Source organism: Mobula hypostoma, chromosome 8 (genome assembly GCF_963921235.1).
Source record: "Mobula hypostoma chromosome 8, sMobHyp1.1, whole genome shotgun sequence".
Classification (NCBI taxonomy): domain Eukaryota; kingdom Metazoa; phylum Chordata; class Chondrichthyes; order Myliobatiformes; family Myliobatidae; genus Mobula; species Mobula hypostoma.
This window is the reverse complement of record NC_086104.1, coordinates 85,370,296-85,390,861: the sequence shown is the minus strand read 5'-3', so window position 1 is coordinate 85,390,861 and position 20,566 is coordinate 85,370,296. Positions and strand designations below refer to the sequence as shown.

The following is a 20,566-nucleotide window of genomic DNA, read 5'->3' as shown; positions in this document are numbered from 1 at the left end:
GGCTTGGGAAGCTCAAAGTCTGATGTTTGCTCTGTCCTCAACAATAATAATAACTGTGCAAACAAGTAACAATTGACCAGAGAGTTGTATTTGGATTGGATAACCTGACGTTCAAAATACTCTGCAAGCCAGGCAGCATCAAATATTAATGCTGCCTGATTTAGAGTGTTTATAGTATTTTCCCTTTCATTTCAGATTTCCATCACTTGTAGTTTTTAAAAATTTTCATCACACTTTAATGACTTTTGTGCAAATGAAGATGGAACAATATAAATCTGGGTGAAATGCTAATATATTGAACTGCATTTTCATATGTATCTCATATTTTCTTACAATGTAGAAAGAAGCCATTTCACTCATCATATCTATGCCAGCTTTGAGAGCATTAGTTTCATTCCTCCACTTTTTTCCCTGTGATCTTTGCACTCTTAAGCTCCTTTCTAACTTCTTTCCTCCCACTCACACCAAGGGCAATTTAGAGTAGCCAATTAATCTACCCAGTCTATTTTTGGAAAATGGGAAGAAAGCAGAGTGCATGGTTTGGCAGGGAGAATGTGCAAACTCATACAAATAGCACTAGGGGATCAGTATTGAACCCAAGCTGCTGGAGAGACCTTTATACTATTTGGGGCAACATTGTGCTGCTCTGTAGCTCAGTGTGATATAGTATATCAAGAATTTGAAATGTTGGAGAGAAATAGCAGTCCACTGAACTATTTACATCAAAATTACAAGTATAAACATTATCAGTACTTGAGAATGGAATATATCTTTACGTTGCCTCTATTACCAAGCTGAATGCCACCAGGTCAACTGCAGCATGAATTAAGTACAAGGGTCAAAACTGCTCTGAACCAGTGAAGGTGTGTTATAATCATACCACTGTCAGTCACATCAAAAATATTTTTTTTTCCAAATAATAACTCCTGTGATAACATGATATTTGTTTTTTTTCATTGCAGTTATTCCTAAGATTTCTGTGAATAATGGAGACAATTTAATGCTACTTGGTGCCAACTGAAGGGCAATTTTGAGCTGCAGCTGGATTGTTATTTGTCCAAACTAGATTTGGAAAGCTATCTTCCCAGATTATATTGGCTTCAACCCAAATCTTGCACTTGATAGGGCAAATTCCTATCAAGCTTACCTTCCTCTGAAAATAATCCAATCCTTTTTCAGACACGTACAGAAAACTTAGAACAGACATAATTTAATTTCTAGATGAAAAATTTTTTTTATTTCCACATGAAGCAGTAGTGATTTGTTTGCCAATAGTGTTTGAACAAATTTAAAGGTGCTGAGGTGGAGTAGCCACTTATTTCTGTTACTTAGATTAGAAGCTGCAAGTTAGATAACAAGATGGTGGAATTCTATTTATGAGTTGTGTCCAAAACCACCTAGTCCTGTTATTTTTCCCAGTCTTTTATGCAGGTTCAGACTTCATTTGGCCCAGCTCAGACCTTGATCCCAAAATGATACTCAAGTCTGAAATTTCACTTTCCATTAATGACACTTAATTGGGATATTTTCATTTTACACTCTCATCTTCTTCAGTTTGCAACAGTATAGCAGTGTTTTCAAACCGTTTTCAAATATTTATTTTTCTTCAAAACTAATAAAGTGTAATGAATCAAATAAATGGTTCTTTATGTAGTGTAAAATAATTCTCATCTTTAAAGTTTTCAGTATTTTTATAATCTGATTTCGCATAGTGTGTTTCAGCTATATTAGTAAAATAGATATTACCATTAAAAATAGCAAAGTATATTGTCTACTGGGAAGAATAAAAACAATCATGCTTTATTGCACTTCCCAATGTTGTGTAAGATTTTTTAGTTTTGTAATTATCCAATCTGGAGGGAATATTTTGTTGACAATCTCTGACAACATTGTTGGCCACTTTTTTGAACAATGAGCAGATTGAACAACTTGGTTCACTTCACAGAACTTTTTATGACCTTTTTCCAGCTCCCAAGGAAGGCCTAGTTTCTATATATGCAAATAAATTTGGATGAATATAAATGAAATTCATTCCTTAAAACAGGGCATAGAAAGTTACTCAAGTGTGGGTTTAAGATAGAAATGCAGTTTTCTGTTACTTTTTTAAATAAACTCATTAAAGAGAAAAAGTCTTTTTATTATGGAGTTCTGTAACAATCTATTCTGGAGGAGAACAACATGGAGACTATAAATATTATGGCTGTTGTACTTAATTTATGTAAGGTAAAGCAGTATAATATTATATAGAGCCCTGAAGTTTACAGTGCACCCAAAGGGCTCACCTTGACTTATCCCACTTCAACCTTGCAAATCTAAGTTGGTAGAAGTTGGTGAATAAACTGTGCTGAAAGCCAAATATGTGAATTTTTCTGATCGTCAAGGTTCTCAATAATGAGGCTGGGATTGCTGGACAGTGATTTGATTGTACAGTGCTTTTTAGCAAGGGATACCACAAAATTCACCTGGGTGGAAAAAGAGAATATTGGCCATCCTACACTTTATTTTTTCCCCAAATTGCTCACATAATCTTGCTACTGAATTTGCAGCCAGTGTTATGCTCTCCTCCTGCTTCATTCGGTCTTATGAGGGAATGCAGCGGGAGAAAAAATATCACTTTACTTGCTTATGAATAATTGAGCAAGCTATGCTTCCTGGTATGCAGGAAATCTACAAATCTTCACAGTTTTTGTGAAAAGGGTTTTATTTTCTAATTATTAAATACTGTCTAATTTAATCCCAATAGGTGCAGAAACAAACGTGAGGGAATTAATCCAGCAAAATCTAAAGGTAAGTTTGTGAATTAGTACTGGGAATTGGAAAGGACAGTCAATATTTTCTACTCTTCTCTATACTTGGATATGTCTCAAAATTTAGTCAGACCATACTTTTAGAATTTTACAGATTCAGTCCTGTTATATCATGAATTGGTTCATCAACCCAATCGAATTTACTGCATAGAATGGCAGTTCATTCCATAAACTAGCTCTCATTCCAAAATTCTTTTTTATATAGGTGCCACAAAATCAACAAAATAGTTCATGTTGAAGTTTAGACATTGAATGTTAACATTTAAGCTTGGTTTTTGGTTCTACCAATCCGTATCCTAGCTTTATTTTATTTCCATATTTCTATTTACTAATGCAATGAATAAGGAATATTGGGTAGAACTATTCAAAAGCAATTGATTTAGTTTACTAATTTTTCTCTGTAGTACATACATTATTTCAAAGCCTGACCTTCCTGGATTTTTCTGTACCCTATTTGATGTCAGTGATACTCTGTCTCAATTGCTGATTGCTATTGTCTTCTAATCTCCAAGACCTTATTTGAATTTGCAATCATTGCTCTATATTGTATCAGTAATTTTATTTGTTTTTAGATGTTAAATCTAATCTTTGTGATCCAGTTTTTCCTACTGTTTTTCTTTTACACTTTCAGTACTATTTGCATTTGATTCAGATTCACTTATTTTTCACTATGAATTGCATTGTTTGTGTTAAGAGCCAACAGAACCAGAAGATATGCTGGAGGAGGCCCACAAGTCTTGCCACACCACACATTGCTTGCATTGTTCGGTCCAAGATCCCACAGCTACTTACTAAATTTTTTAAACCAAATTTGCAGAAATATATCTGAAAATAATGGATTTCTTCCAAATGTCATTAGTTTCACCCATACCATTCCAGGACAGAGCTTTGCCAATGTCACCACTTTGTTGATTTCAGACTTCATTTGTATTGTAGCTTTTATGTAGCTGCAAATCCAGAACTGCAACCATGGTTTAGAGATGAATTGCATATTTTATTGGCTGTACCCTAACTATTAAAATACTGAAATCCTAGGATACAGTCCTTGGGCTGTTTGTTGTAAATTGCTAACTAATTAGAAGGCTATCTTGGATTGCTCATTCCTTTGCTTTCTATTGTTTAACAAATGTAATATTCAATTTCCAACCAGCCTCCTTATCCTATGTTCTCCTTTAATTTTTGTAAAGCATTGCATTAAATGCGCATTGCTCATTGCCACACAATTTTATCTTAGCTCCTTAATAAATTCCAATAAATTTTGAGGCACTTCCTAACTTTCATAAATCACCAGTGATTTGGAATTGTAAATATTGTCACATATTCTGGAATTGATCAGTTTGTAATAGACTTAAGGTACTGTGGCTTCAATAACACTTAATTTTAATACCTTAGTTTTTAATTGACCATTTTATTTCAGCTCATTATTCCATAATATTTGTCCTAGGTTTACGACTGCAGGGAAGAACATGTCATCTCCCTTCTACTGTTAAAACAATAATTTAGAATTTTCTTCCATCCTCTTCCATTATTTTATTCACTAATTCCACATTTCTTTGACTACTTTCCCCACTGTATATATATCTATGATCTCATCAATTTGCCCAGAAGTTTCATACAATTTATTTTCCTGATGTTTATCCTTCATGCTGGATGAATCTTTAAGATTCATTCTTGGATAGCGAGGCAGCATTCAGTAAAACTTACCTTATGCTTAATTATTAAATGAAATGAATTTGGTCAGCCTCAAATGAATGCAGATTGGATACACAACCACAATTGGCATTATTCAGTTTGAGTCATGCTGGAATGGGAAATGTATCTGCCTTGGGAGATACTGGTCTGAGTTCCTACTCATTGGTGGTGCCCTCTAGAGGGAAGTCTAATTTGCACTTGAGTTTTTTTCTGCCAGAGGATGAAGATCTGATTTGAATTGAAGAATGAAAATCTTACACATTTGAGAAGCCATATAATTGCTGAAAATATCTACATGAAGCATTGAAGCTTCTGATTGAGTTTGGATGTGCACCAGAAAGTAAATCATCCAATTCTTTGCAATTTCAAAAACGTGGATGAGTTTTACGTAGAAGTTCCAACATGCCAATAGTACACTTCAGTGTTACGATTCCATTTTAGTGTTTACCCTCCTCTTGAGCAAATGGTTCAAATCATAATTTCCTGTGTCAATATTCTATCAACACCTTTTCCTTTATCCATCGGTCCATCCACCCTATTCAGCCTTGAATAGTTCCTTAGATACCACCTCACCATTTATTCTGGAAATGACTTGCACTGCTTTATGTTATTTGACAGTAATAAATTTTTCTTTCCAAATCTTCACCATTTACTATTCTATGGTTTCTTATTTTTGTCTGTTCACTCACTAGATGTTGATTACCTCCATTGTTTCATTGTTTCTGAATTTCAAACAATAATAATATTTATTATTTTAACAAAAGGGCTAAGTTTTTCAACTTTATTTTCATTGTTCCTCATATCAGCATCCTGGTGAATTATGACTTTACCATCCCAGGGTTTTAATTACTTTCATGAAGTGCAGAACAATACCATAATCAAATACTGTTATGTAGCTTCATCTTTACTACTTGGCTTTTATGTTCCATGCCTCTTGGGGAAAAAAACCTACTCTGTTATGTTTTCCCCAACAATATCAATCTAAAGCATTGCCTTTAATGTTCTTTTGGCCCCACATTTTATCCAGTGCACTGAGTCTACTTCTATTCAGACCACAATTACTGTCAGTAATATTTTAACAAAACTTGGTCTCCAACATATAATTGCACCTGTGATCACATTCTCTCTTTTTAACAACATCACTTGATAGTAATGTAAATGTATATTCTCTTATTTTGGTATCATTTATAAATTCTTGTGTCCCCATCTGCATACCAACAGGTGTGGACAAAGAACTGAAATCCCTGGGGATGCTTCTAATCACTTTCATAACTTTACAAAACAAATTTGCAAAAAACATTTTAAGGGAATCCTAGGAATAGATACTCTGGAAGAGAATAAAATATAAAATTGGATTCCAGTCTAAAATTCAATACGTATTCATTACTTTGAATATAAATGTAAATTATCTAAACAACCTGATACATTTTATATCCACGACTCAAACTTTGAATTTGATTCCATCTCAAGACTCACTCTCAGGTATCCAATGTAAAGAAATCAATTGAACTGTTTAATTACATTGCAGTTTGCAGCTTACTTATTCTCATATCTTACATCCTGTATCCAAATAACTGAACTGCTTTTGTTTATCTATTACCCCTATATCTGAAACTTCCAAATTCATTGATTAGATTCCAGGTTAACAGACTTTTGTATATATATCAATGTGTAAATGAGCTACCTTAACCCTTCATTTTATTTGAATTCACTTCAGCTAACTTATTTTATTATTAAAACACAAAATATATATAAATTCCAGATCATGAACTCTGGTTAGGTAATTATGATTCTATAAACTCTCTATGTCTCTTAAATTGCTGTCTCTATATATTGTAGTCTGTAACACACTCCTGGTATCTGTTACTCAATATGTAAATCAATTGGTTAGCATCCATCTGTTTCAAAGGACAATGGGTGGTGATGATTATCATCACAAGCCTGGGAGGAAGGTATAAAGATCCTGAGCTGTCCTGTCATCAATATCCCCCTCCTAACCTCACCAGTGTAGTCCAAAGGAAAGCTTATGAAGCAATACATTAGGCACCAGCTTGGCTGCAGTAGCTGCTGGAAGGATGTTCAAAGCCATACAACTGCCTTAGAAGCTCCACTCTGAATATGCTGTCTAAGGTCACTTCTAAGGTTTTATCCATAAGGTCAAGCTGTAGCCTATTCACAGAAAGCATAGGAGAGAGGATGCTTCATTTCTTAAATGCAGTGGGTTTGACTTCTTTTCTGCTTGGAAACTGCTGCTACCATCAATGCCATTGCAGCAGACCACAACAGATAGTAATACTCTCACAGAAATTGCTGGCCTAATATTTAGAGAAACGAAGTGAGCTGTGCAAAACATTGTGATGCAGGATTTTTTTAAGAAAGCAATAAATCCATGTGCACATGCAAGTCAAAATAAGTCTGTTGACTTTAAAAATCTGTTGGGGCTCACAAAACAGTTCTTCCCTTGAGATCCTATTTTGAAAGCAAATTTAAAAAAAAATATAATACATAAACTCTATAGCTCAATCATTGAATAATTTTCGATTTTGACAGCATGCTTCCTTGTAATGAGAACATTTAATAAAAATAATTAAAACAAAATTATTGCCCTATATCTTGATTGAAGTTCTTTCAGCTTTTCTTGAAAAGATCAAAATTACTGTCAATTCTTTTGATGAAATGCAGCACACAGAATTGATTCTGAAATTAAAATTTTCAACCAGAACATACTCCGAAGATGATAAATTGAATGAGAAGCTAAACTGATTTGCAAGTATTGTTCTAATGCTCTTTCATTGTAGAACTAGCATTTCCTGAATAATGAATAATGAATTGCAAATGTGCAGTTGCTGATGTCACTGGAGTTTTTGGCATGTTAATGTTGACTTGTGCATTTTAGCTGCTAAATAGCACAATAAATTTTAACATTAAAGTTCTTAAATCTAATTTAATATAGCTATTCCTTGTGGCTTGCAAATGCTCAAAAAATAAACTCCAAGCTTGCTTTCATGGACACTATATTTTCATTATTAGCAGCTATCTTTGTTTATTCTGGAACCTAGAAAAGCAATAAAATCATAGAACAAAGATAAAACACTATACATAAAATTTAGTCACATGGCTAAAATGATAGGAAAGACTGATTCTTGTTTTATTTTTATTTGTACAGCTTTTTGGGGTGAATCTGATGACACTGCATCTGATATTGAAGCAATTCTTCATCCTAAAACTTCAGAAGCGCAAAATGATGAAGATGACTTTGATGATTTCTTTTCATAACAAAACAGAGCCCTTCCATTTGCCCGAAGAGGCACTACAACATGATCAGGATACAAGTATGGATGTGGTTCATTAGTAATAAATCAGTATCATGTGATATAACAGAAACTTACAATATTCACAGTTTTTTTAAACCACTTAGAAGATGTGCAAATAAAGGGAAAGCTAACAGTGGTGGACCTTAGTGAATCTGACAGCAGCATAGGGCTGAAATTAACCAGAATAATGCCACTTTGTGGATATTTACACTTATTTCCGATGTATTTCTGATCCAAAAGAATGGTAACTGTAAGAATAGAGCGAAGAAAAAGAAGAATAACAATAGGCAGAAAAGAATAAGCTACAATTTTTAGAGTATTTTTGCAATTGTATTTGCATTAAAATATTTAAATGGTTTATTTAATGGGTTAACCATGTTTATTTGCTTAATTTTTCATTTTTATGTGTTTTAAGTGTCAAACAAGCTTGTCCCTTCAGTGCCTCTTAAGATCAAGAGTACTTGGGAATGGATAGTAAAATGATGGCCTTGTCAATGATCACTTCATCCAAAAATCAAAGTTTAAAGCATTCACCAACACTGGAAACTTTTGACAAGCATCAAAGCTGGGGGAAGGGTAATGCTCACTGCCTGAGATTTTCAAAAAGGTTTCTCAAGTCTTGTTCTGTTCACCCTTGTGACCCTATAAGATTGTTTGAGGTTCTGCCATGATCAAGGGCTTCTCTCAGGAAAATATTCCATTTGCTCATCTTCTGATGTGCTACTGTTTCTGCAAGTAGTAAAGGAAGTGAACAAATGCCTCACTTATGTCTTAAGTATTCAAATTACGCTGTCAACAAATTCAGTTCAGAGGCTATCATATATGCAGAAACCTGTTCTTCAATGCAAATGAAACATTAATAGACATTTCCTCCATATAGAGTACAAATCTGAGTGTATATACTATCTCTCTGAATATGTCTAAATGTGTTTGTAGTAACCTTCAGGGAGACATCGAAATGCACAAGGAAATATATTGAGTTAAAATCTGGTACTGGGAGAGAGGAAATAATATTTGTTTTGAGCAGATTTGTGCTGGAAGCAGTTAATTTGACAATTCTTTTCCTGCATATTTCACATGCATATTCATACATGATATCCAAATTACAGATTTAAGCAAGTGTTCTGTACAAAGGATCTCTAGCTAATTGAATAAGCTTGTCTTTTCAGAATGGAAAATTTATTTTAGTTGTATATTCATGCCAGTTATTTATTAAGCCCATATTATAAGTGATCATATCATGGCATATATAGTACATCTTACCACAATTAGTGTTAGAGGCAGTTTGATGGGTGCAGTTTCATCCTATACTCAGATGATTTTGTGATTAAGAATCTTTACCGAAGCATGAACACATAGTCCTTGTCTCATGCGAAAGGAGTACTGCAGAGTCAGATGTATTCTTCCAAAATGGACGTTAAACTTGGATGCACTCTGCCTCTTCAAGATCTCATACCATTGTTGTTTTCAAGGGCAGGAATGTTCCTGTAGTACCCTGCATTTATTCTTCAACCAACAGATTTTCTGATTATTATCACCCATCTTGTGCGGTGTTGCTATATTATTCGGCTTCTTGCAATTACAAATCTTGATTACTTCATATTTGTTTTATAGGCTGTGGGGTGCACTGGGACACAAGACCATAAGACATAGGAGCCATTCAGTCCATCAGATCTGCTCCACCATTCCAATATGGCTGATCCCAGATTCCACTCAACCGCATACACCTGCCTCGTCTCCACATCCTTTGATGCCCTGACCAATCAGGAAATGATTAAACCATGGACTTGGCCTCACCATAGTCTGTGCCAGAGCATTCCTCAGATTCATCACTCTTTGGCTAAAATAAAAAAAATCCCCCTTTCCTCTGTTTGAAAAGGTCCCTCCTTAATTCTGAGGGTGTGCCCTCTGGTTCTGGATACCCCCACCACAGGAAACATCTTCTGCGCATCCACCCTATCTAGTCCTTTCAACATTTGGTAGGTTTCAATGAGATCTCCATGCATTCTTCTAAATTACAGTGAGTACAGGCCCACAGTTGCCAGATGCTCCTCATATATTAACCTCTTCATTACTGGAATCATCCTCATGAACCTCTTCTGGACTCTCTCCAATGACAACACATCCTTTGAGATTTGAGCCCTAAAACTGTAGACAATACTCCAAGTGCGGCTTGACTCGTGTCTTATAAAGGCTCAGCATTATATCCTTGCCTTTATATTTTATTCCCCTTGAAATAAATGCCAACATTGCATTTGCCTCATTTTGCCTTGCATTTTACCACAGACCAAACCTGTAAATTAACCTTCTGGGAGTCTTACACGAGGACTCCCAAGTCCCTCTGAAGTCTGAACATTCTCCCCTTTTAGATAATAGTTTGCACTATTGTTCCTTTTACCAAGATGCATTATCATAGATTTCCTAACACTGTATTCCATCTGCCACTTTTTTTGCCTATTCTTCCAACTTGTCTAAGGCCTATTGCGATTGAATTGCTTTCTCAGCACCATCAACTCCTCCACCTATCTTTGTATCATCCGCAAATTTTGCCACAAAGCCATTAATTCCATTATCTAAATTACTGACAGACAATGCAAAAAGTAGCAGTCACCATACTGACCCCTGAGGACACCACTAGTCACTAGCAGCCATCATTACTTTATGAATGGCATTATGTTAATCCAAGCACCTTATTTTCCTTTTATCACTTTTTTTTAAACCATTTAACATCTATTCCTATTCTTTTTTATGTTGGAGTATGCCACTGGGTAGAGATGCCAAATAAAATGCAGAATCCTCATTTTTAATTTCTGCCATTAACTCTAATCTTTGGGTTTATGTTCCAGGAGACGCATGCTTTACCCAGTATGGAAGTTTTATTTTTAGTTACTGCACCTGCTTCTTGCTTTCTATCCCCAGAAGCATTTATGACATGATTCCCTAGGTACAAATGCCTCCAGGTTCCATTCTCTTCAACATTGTGCTCCTCATCTTTAGATTTTCTTTTTAATCCCTTCAGCCTTGCAATGTAGCTTTACATGAGGAATTTTGCAGGAAAATAACTTGTTAACGACAGTGTATTTTGTCTGGATAGAAGACTCATTATTGTGAACTTACTTGACTTACTGCTAAGATTTAACTTCAAAAAAAAACAAGCTGAACTTTGATGGTGGAACAAAGGCTTATTTCTAACACTAGTTAATACTCTGAAAGCAAATGTCTTTGAACAGAAGTGATTTGACCACCGTACAATTTTAATTGGTAAAACTCCGTGTTGTAGAGGGTATATTTTTGTGTAGTTATAGATCAGAATAGTTTGATTTAGCATTTCTAAAACCATAGGCAATGCTTCCAAGCTACAATCTATTTTATCTGTAATTATTATTGAGGTTTTAACCTCCAAATGCAAATAGGATATTACTACTGTAATGATAAAGTTACTTCAAATGAATATTTGAAGAGCACACCAAGAACCTTAGCGAATGTACTTAAAGAAAATATTCATTCCTATGTGCACGATGAAACTCTACTCGTGGACAGTTTCCAAATCAAACTCAGTTGGGCTAATTATGAAGTACTAAAGCTCAAAAAAAAATTCGTACAGCACTCACTGTGCCAATCCTCTGACTTCAGGACCTCTCAAGGTCCTTTAAAACCAATTAAATACTCTTAAAAAAAAAAATTTCAATTCATACTGTTGGAAGTGTAGAAGTCAATTTGTACATAGCAAGGCCCAACAGATAACAGCAAGAAGATAGCCAGATAACCAGGTTATTCACATTAATTGAGAGAACTATTTTTGCACTGCAATTTAATTGAAAATAACAAGGACATTTATACATAGAAAATGTGATGCCATTTCAATTTTCCTTTTTGCATTAATTAATAGAAGTGTGTGCAGGCTGTGTTGTAATAAAGTGACCCTTCCAAGTGCTTGCACAATGCATAAGATACATTGATTAAAAAAAACAAAAGGCTCACTGTGATTTGTTCAGAGAAAAAAGGAATTTACTCAAATTTGAACTCAATTGTGCACCGGAGAACAGGAAGTTCCAAGAATGCCCTACTCATAAAACGCAATTTTGTTCTTTGCACCACGTGTCGTTAATATATATCACTAATGCAAATGCAAATTAAAAGTTAAAGCATTTGCACTTGCCCGGCTTTGCTCAAAGGTTTTTTGTTGTGGTCTTCAGATGTCAAGATGATTCTCTGAATGTCAAGTGTTGATTCTAATGAATGAAATTATTTGTTACAAGAATGTCTAAATGGAGTTTAAATTCCAGTAATAGGAAGTTGAGAATAATGAAATGCATTAATTAGTTATTTCTGCTACAGTGGCTGCCTTCTTAATCATAAATAGATCAGGACATGGTTCAATAAAACAGAGTACTCAATCTCTTTTGACAGCATATATAGTTACAATTGTTACACTTATCCAATCACAACTAAACTATTAACTTTATTTTTAAAAAAACAGGATCTATCCTATTAACTGCGACACTGCTATTTACAGAATTACATTTTTATGCTGGAAACCCATGTTGCAATATATTGGAAAGAAGCATTTTGTGATCCTTTTTTTCTATAAATATCCAAGCTACTGCTTGAATGCAGCATTATTCTTTTGGCTATAGCATAGCCCTTTGGATTCCTTGCAGATGTAAGAAGCTGGCATTTTGACAGTGTTCATGATTTTAATTATATAGATATATAAATAAAACTTAATATTATGGTATTTAAACAGCATCTTGGAAAATACAATTGAAAATATACGTCTCCAGAATTCTACAGGTAAATATTATGGCTTTCATCTCATGTTGGCTTCATAGTCCAACCTTGTTTCTCTTCTGGTCCGAAATCAATGGTTCTAAGCCCCTGGCTGATGCCTAATAAGTAGGAACTTGCAGGGGAATTTATCCAATCACTTCCTCCTGTAATACTCTTAACCTACCCATTTATTTGATGGTATGGCAGACCTGGAACATCAGTCTTCAGTCTCGTCATGAGAACCTGCTGCCTCATTAAATTTCCTTTCATGTAATCATGCACCAAAATATTAATGTAACTGGAAGAACTAGCTGTGGTCTATCAAAGCCAATAGATTGGAAACTTACTTTCTCAGAAGATGTCTTAATTTTTTTAAATTCAATTTACACTTCCTTTACAAATTATTCTGGAGATCTAGTAAACCTGCTGTTTGCTCCAGACCATTTTCCTTAAGCGAAATTATCCTATGGATCCACTAAACGGGCCACAGGAGTGTAACTGTTTTGGGATGATTTTGTCCAGAGTATTTAATGAGTGCTGATAGGATGATCTCTCCTTCTCCCAGCCAGTAAGCAATGGCATAAAGGCACCTACCATTTTCTGAAATTTCTCTTTTCTCTTCAGGTGCAGGGTTCCTCAAGCCCTTGGAAACCTGCCCATTGCTGTTGGACCTGCAATCGAAGGCTGCTAGCTTTGTTTAAGTATCTACCAGCACCATTATCTTGACACCCACCTAACACTTACCTAAATGTTAGGCTGGCTGTTGTCATTTGAACACAGAGCATTTAAACCCAGTCTTATTTCACTGTCATGATACTGTTCACTCTTAAAATTATTGGCCAGCTTGTAAAAAAGTACAGTAAAATAGTGAGGAGAAATTTTGTCTAACTAAAGACTGAGAACACTGAAGCTATTAAACCACTGGCCTCACAGTTCCACATGCATTATCACCCATCATTCCCTTAACCACAAACTATTCATCAAGAATTGAACCCAACCACTGTTCTGGAGCTCACAGCAGCAGCACTTCTTTGAGGATTCCTATAGATAGGGTAGGTGAGAAGGGTACTTGCCCATAAATGCAGGTTTCTAGATGCATGTTTGGATCAGATCAGTTGAGCACCAATTAATGTTATTACCTGTCTAATGGATAGTCACATGCAGTTTGTGTTTCTTTGCAATTCATTGTCACATTAAAAATACACAATCAAGTTGGGAGCAAAGCAATAGTCTGTGGAGCTACTTTAGTTGCCAGATGGCTTCAGTAACACCATGATATTTAATATAAAAACAAACAATTAAGATAAGAAGAAATCTAGAAATATGGATGAATGATCACCAGGAAACAAATACGCAAATTTAATATGGAATTAAAATTACACACACACACAATGCTGGAGGAATTCAGTAGGCAACACAGCATCTATGGAAAAGAGTATATGGTCAACGTCTGGGGCCAAGACCCTTCATCAGGGCAGCATTTTGTGTGTGTTGCTAGGAGCATTAGTGGTGAGTATGAAACTAACATTTTGTGTAAAATCTCTGTTGTACTATCCGGAAGGAAATTTGCCCTCCTTCCCTGGTCTGTCCTATGTAATTCAAGCCCAGAGTAATATGGCCAAGTGATTTTGAGGATAATTAGGAATATTATCCTGGTCTGACCATATCCAGGGATTTGTTTTTAAGAGATTAAATGAGATTTGCAGAAAATTATCAATTCAAAAGCAGCATAGTCCTTGTAAAGATAAAAGTCTCAAATCCACACACTGACAGTGTACTCTTCCATGGATTGTGTGCCACTATATTTGTGCCAAATGTTATATCCTCTGCAGACCTGACAGCTAAAAACAGGAGCAACACAAACAAAATGCTGGAGGAGCATCAGTCCTGAAATGAAGGGTCTCAGTCTGAAACGTTGACTGTTTACTCTTCCATAGACGCTGCCTGGTCTGCTGAGTTCCTCCGGCATTTTGTGTGTTTGCTTTGGATTTCCAACATTTGCAGATTTTCGTGTGTTTGTGAGCTAAAAACAGGGCTGTTTCTGAAACACTAGATCAGCAGTAGAGATACCCTATGGGCTCATCCAATAGCCTTGTGTCCCAGCATGTCCCTGATGCTACTGTTGTAATCAAACCACATGAATAATCTTAGTACAAGGGGAGTGCAGAAGGGCATGTCAAGAGCAGCACCACACACAACTAACCAACCAAGTGAAGCTGCAATACAGGCCAATATGTAAACATTAGGAGACAACCGAATGAAGCAATGCCATGATTGATGAATTGCTCCATCTATTGTGAATGGTAGCGGACAATTGAAGATTATTGGGAGAGGGAAGCTCTGATGGCCAGTTAGGCATGTGAATGCTAATGTCAAGGATAAATGTTTGCAGCCACCTTCAGCTGGAGGTGTTGAATGCAAGATCCATTCTACCTTCCCGGAGATCCCGACATCAAAGAATCTATTTTTGAAGCAATTAAATTCACTGTAAGGATCAAGAAATGTCTGTAAGTACTGGATACAACAAAGCCGTGAGAACAGACCACATCCCAGTTAGAGTGATGAAGATAATTGCAGCAAGTTCTATTCCATTTTCAACTCCTCAGCAAGTGAACTAACCTGTGTCTGTGTGCAGCAAGACCAAGACAAAATTCAGAAAGGAGTAATAGGTGGCAGGTAACATTCACAATGCAAAAGTGCCAAAGATGACAATCACTAGCAAGGGAAAACCTGATTTTCAATGGCTTTACCTATGCCAAGATCCCACCATGAACAGGATCTCAGTGGACATTAAAATAGCTATAATAGCAAGTCAGAGACGGGGGCGGGGTGACGTCTTCTGATGAACCAAATCTTCTCACTGTTATGAAGCACAAATCAGGAGTCAAAGAAACTCTCCACTTGCCTGGATGAGTGCAGCATCAATGATCCTCAGAATACTTGAAACCATCAAGGACAAACACCCTGCTTGACTGGCACCACACCCATCAACCACCCCAAATTAATTCCTTACACCTCTGGTGCACAGCAGTAGAAGTGTATACCATTTCAAAATGCACAACAAATGCAATCTACTCCAGCAACCCCTCTCAAACCTCGGCCAAGGTCAGGGAAGCTGGCATAAACTGTAGGACTATCTTCAGATCCCTGTCCAAGTCACAGTGATCCTGACTTGCAAATATATCACCGGTCCTTCCATCACAAGGTCTAAATGCTGGAATTCTGTAATCAAGAGCACAATGGAAGCGATTTCACCAGAAGGACTGTAGTGGTCTAGGGCAGCTCTCTGCCACTTTCAAAAGAGCAACTAGCGTTGTGCGATAAATGCTAGCCTTCTCAGTAATACCCAGGTTGTTAAAATGAATATTAATACAGATTTAGTCAAGCAGATCCAGAACATTTAGAATAATTTAGAATATGTATCACCTTCTACATGGGAAATGCAAGTTTGAACCTCACCTCAGGGTATATCGACGCCGGCTGCTACAATCAGAGAAGATCATAGCTAAACTGGTGACTATCAATCGACAGACTAGGCTCCCCAAACTTATTTATAAAATTACATCAGCTAGATGCAGCCAATGAAGCACTACTCACAATTCCAGCCTCCAAGATAACTGAGACCAATAACCTGATTATGCATCGGCAGCAGTCTTAGAAATGCAGGGCTACAAAATGAAATACAGTGGAGAGTACTGTTATAACCCCACCCCCTGGAGACGATGATTGGAAACCAAAATGAAAACCACAAGGGTGGAGATCTAACCGAGCTACAGAAAGGTGTGAAGATGAAAGAATCATCTTGGCTGCTAAGGAAGTACGAGGTATGTCCATAGTCAAAGCCCTGGATCCTGCCAAGCACTGGTTATCAGCTCTGGCTACCAATCTACAGAGGTACACTAAGGATGCAGAGGCCTAACAAATGAATGCACTCTTCTTCAAAGAACCAGGAAAAGTATTCACACAGTTCCGGAGCAACAACATGCCAGTACCTGAACTAACCAAAACAGCAACTGAGGAGTACCGGAAGAGTATAGGAGAGAAAGAAGCATCACATAACAGCAGTGCCTAATGGCTGAAAGACCATTGCAAGCCTTTGCACCCTCCCAGAGAAAGAACCAGTCACCATCACACCAGTTGATGTTCAGCAACAGGTAGCAAGCATGACATGATCCACACCTACTGGCTGAAGAAACCAACAGCATTACATTCCCAGCTGGCAGCTCAAATGAATCAGCTGCTTGAAGCAGGCTCCCACCCTGACTGGCCAACTCAAGGACTGAAGTACTTGCAATGAAAGATCCTTACAAAGGAGCAACACAATCAAATACTGGCCCTATAGCCTGCCTGTCAACAATATGGTAGCTCTATCAGGCATTATAGCCATCAAGCTAAAGGAACATGTGTGTAAGTTCCAGAGCCCTGCTCTGAGAGAAAGTGGTGATGGAACCAGAAGTGCCAAACACCAACTACAAAGCAGTCATGCAAGACTCCAAGATCAGGCAAACCAAAATCAGGACAGCATCGATCAGCTACCAGAAAGCATATGACTCAATGCCCGATTCATGGATCCTGGATTGCCTGTCACTGTACAAGGTCAACAAGACACTAAGGACCTTCATCAAGAACTCAATGGGCTGTTGAAGGACAATGCTACAAGTTAACTCTAAGCCAATAGCACAAGTGACTATCAGATATGGAATTTACCAGGGTGATGCACTATTCCCACTACTGTTCGGCATTGAAAATAGGCAAACATTAAGATTGAAGGAGTTGAGTTTCCTGAAGGTCACATCCCAGATGTACAGAACAGCTACAAATACCTGGGGATCCTGCTGGCACATGGAACCCACAATGAGGACACAAGGAAGGCTGCAACATCCAAGCACCTCCAAAGAGTGAGACAGGTCCTAAAAAGTCAGCTGAATAGGAAGAACAAGATCAATGCATCAACACATTCACCCTACCAGTCATCAGATACCCAACCACAATAGTATGCTGGCCAAAGAACAAATCTGGAAGCTGCTACATCAAGACCAGGAAACCAATAATACATGGAGGATTCCATTCGAAGTCCAACATCAAGTCAGAATAAAGGACTTGGAAGTCAAGGTCAAAGTCCTAGAAGAAATGCGAAACATTCATGAGTATGTCAGGAAGATGGTCCCCAAGGATGACCTGGTGGGAGAATTCCTCAGACAGCAGGCAGGGGATCTGGAAGTGGAAGTGGGTGAAGCCAAGCTAGAAGTCCAGAGCCCATGGCACGAGACGTACCATCACCGGATATCAGAGGTGACTGACAAAGTCTTACCAATGGTTGGAAATGGTAGGGCTGAGGGACAATACAGAGGCGCTGCTCATGACTGTACAAGAACAGGTGCCGAGCACAGGAGCAATAGAAGCAGAGGACTATCACACCAGACAAGACCCAAGATGCATACTGTGCAAGGAATCTGCTGAAACCATCTAGCACATAGTAGCAGGGTGCTAGATCAGGCAGGGACAGCATAAACTGATCAGCACAACAAAATCGCAGGTATTGTGTACAGGAACATCTGTGTTGAGTATGGATTGGACATCCCAAAGTCCAAATGGGGAAACACCCAAGAAAGTAGTGGAGAATGACAGACCCCAGATCCTGTGGGACTTCCAAATACAGACTGATAAGCAAGTACAGGCCAACCAACCAGACATAGTAATACTGGACAATGAACAGAAGAAATCAATAGTAATAGATGTGGCAATTCCAAATGACAGTAACATCAGGAAGAAAGAATATGAGAACCACATGATCAAGTTTATCTATGCCTGCTCATGCTGTTTCTATGCCTGATGCGAGAACCTAAACACTGGATAGAAGCTTCCTTCACCGTGCTATCAGAATTTGGAACAGCCTTCCAGATGCTGTGGTTGGAAACATCTGCGATGATGGGGTCCAAGCCTTCAAGAGTCGAGTGCACAAACACCTATCATCTCTGGGAGGGAAGTCACATGCTTCTTCATAAGCTATCATGAAGGGGACCAGGATGACAATGCTAGGTTGTTGGTAGGTGGGGTTAATACCTGACTTTCAAGAGCACTTGTGAGTTATGTTCCGGCTGGACTTAGTCGTTAAACTGCAGGAGAACAGTGCGGAAAGAACAGGTGCTGTTTTCTCCAGGTAGGGATTAGTTTTTAGTTCCAAGTGCTCCTGCCATGTTTTGTCACCCTGCAACCTTATTCTTCAATCTCTTTGAATTATGGAGGACAGCATGTGTATAAATGTCTCTCTCCAGCAGACTTCATCATGACTCCAATATTTCTACAATTTTTTAATGTTTCTTGATTGTACATATGATTTTTTTTGTGTTCTATCGCTGAGCAGCAGTGAACCATCTGATTGGCCTATCAAGAGTTCTCTTTGGGAACTAGTTGACTTGATCAGCATTTCTGATCTGGCTATTGTTCACGATTGCACTTAATTAAAAAAAAAACTGGAGAAATACCAGGGCTTGAGAGAATAGCTAGAAAAGATATGGAATGTTAAAGCCCAAGGAATCCCGGTGGACTGGGAGGGTGGCTCCAACAAATTCTGGGAACAAAATCTGAGATCTTTGTCCAGAAGAGCACACTACTAGGAACAGCAAGGATACTGTGCTGAACCCCCAGGCTCCCAGGCCTCTGGTAGAGGACCAAGATTCAGGGAAAAATACACATACACACCACCCATAGGGAGTGAGAAAAAGAAATTATAGTTTGATTAAGTATTCTTATTCATTTAAACAATTCATTATGGGTTATATATATAGAAATGTGAAATGCATACATCATCACACTACCATGTGATATATGCATATCTTGCTTAAGATAAAGAACAAACTAGGACTCGCATTTGGATTCTGTCTTTTCCTTTTTTTTAAGTTACAAAACAAAACAAAAATCCAACTGATTACCAATCAGTCAACAATCATCAGCAAAATGATACAAATGGTAATATATTTACCAGTAGCCTGGTTACTGGTGAACAGTTTTAATTTTACCAGGTCCACCTCGCTCCCACCAAACATGGACAAAAGAGATTGATTCCGGATGTGGGTCATGAGTGATATCAAACCTTCATTTCATCAGTGTGGCCCAAAGAAACCCTGAAAACTGAAGTTATAGACAGCTAGGAGAAAATATTTCAAAGGCTGAAGTCCAGCTTAAACAAAGGAAAATGGCTGTGGTCGTCAATGATTGATTATCCCAGAGCTAGGACACCTCTGCAGGAGTTCTTTGGGAAAGTGTCTTCAGCCCTACAACCTTAATTGCTGACCATTGACAGGAAATTCAACCATCTCAGCCACACAAATACTGTAGCTAAAACTATATAGTGCATGGATATCCTGAGAAATGACTCACATGAAGACACCCATTCCATAGGGCACACCAGGGTTGTGATGGAATTCCCTCTGGATGAGAGAAGCTTCAATGACACCCAAAAAGTCAGACACCTTCAAGTATAAAGCAACACCTTTGACTGGTTCCGATCCATTAACCTGCACATGCACTCCCTCTACCATCAGCACACAATAGCTGCAGTCGGTACCATTACATAATGCATTGCTGTTATGTTTCAAAAAATAGACACTTATCACCACTAAAGGACAAGGACATTGGTTTCATGGGAACACTGCCACTTGCAGGGGTTCCCTAAAATTTAAACATCATTCTCACTTGAAAATATATTGTCAATCCATCATGCTTGTAAAGTCGAGATCCTTCCCCAGAAGCAAAGGATCTTGGGACTCTATTCACCACAAGACCATAAGATAAAGGAGCAATAGGCTATTTGCCCCATCCAGTCTGCTCTGCCATTTCATCATGACTAATCCATTTCCCCTCTCAACCCCAATCTCCTGCCTTCTCCCTGTATTCTTTCATGCTCTGACCATTCAAGAATCTACCATCCTCTGTCAAATATACCCAAATATTTGGTCTCCACTGATTCACCACTCTGGCTAA

At 37.6% G+C, this 20,566-nt stretch overlaps 1 protein-coding gene across 4 annotated transcripts in view; it reads left to right on the top strand.

Annotated features, from left to right (window-relative positions):
• The window catches only part of kiz (kizuna centrosomal protein), a 213,442-nt gene extending 205,304 nt beyond the window's left edge, over window positions 1–8,138 (top strand). For all 4 annotated transcript variants that reach the window (XM_063056241.1, XM_063056239.1, XM_063056240.1 and 1 more), the window contains 2 exons: window positions 2,744–2,787; window positions 7,666–8,138. In XM_063056241.1, the coding sequence (XP_062912311.1) occupies window positions 2,744–2,787; window positions 7,666–7,775 (154 nt within the window). In that variant the 3' untranslated portion in view covers window positions 7,776–8,138. The remainder of the gene's footprint in view (window positions 1–2,743; window positions 2,788–7,665) is intronic.
• The last annotated feature ends 12,428 nt before the right edge of the window (window positions 8,139–20,566 follow it).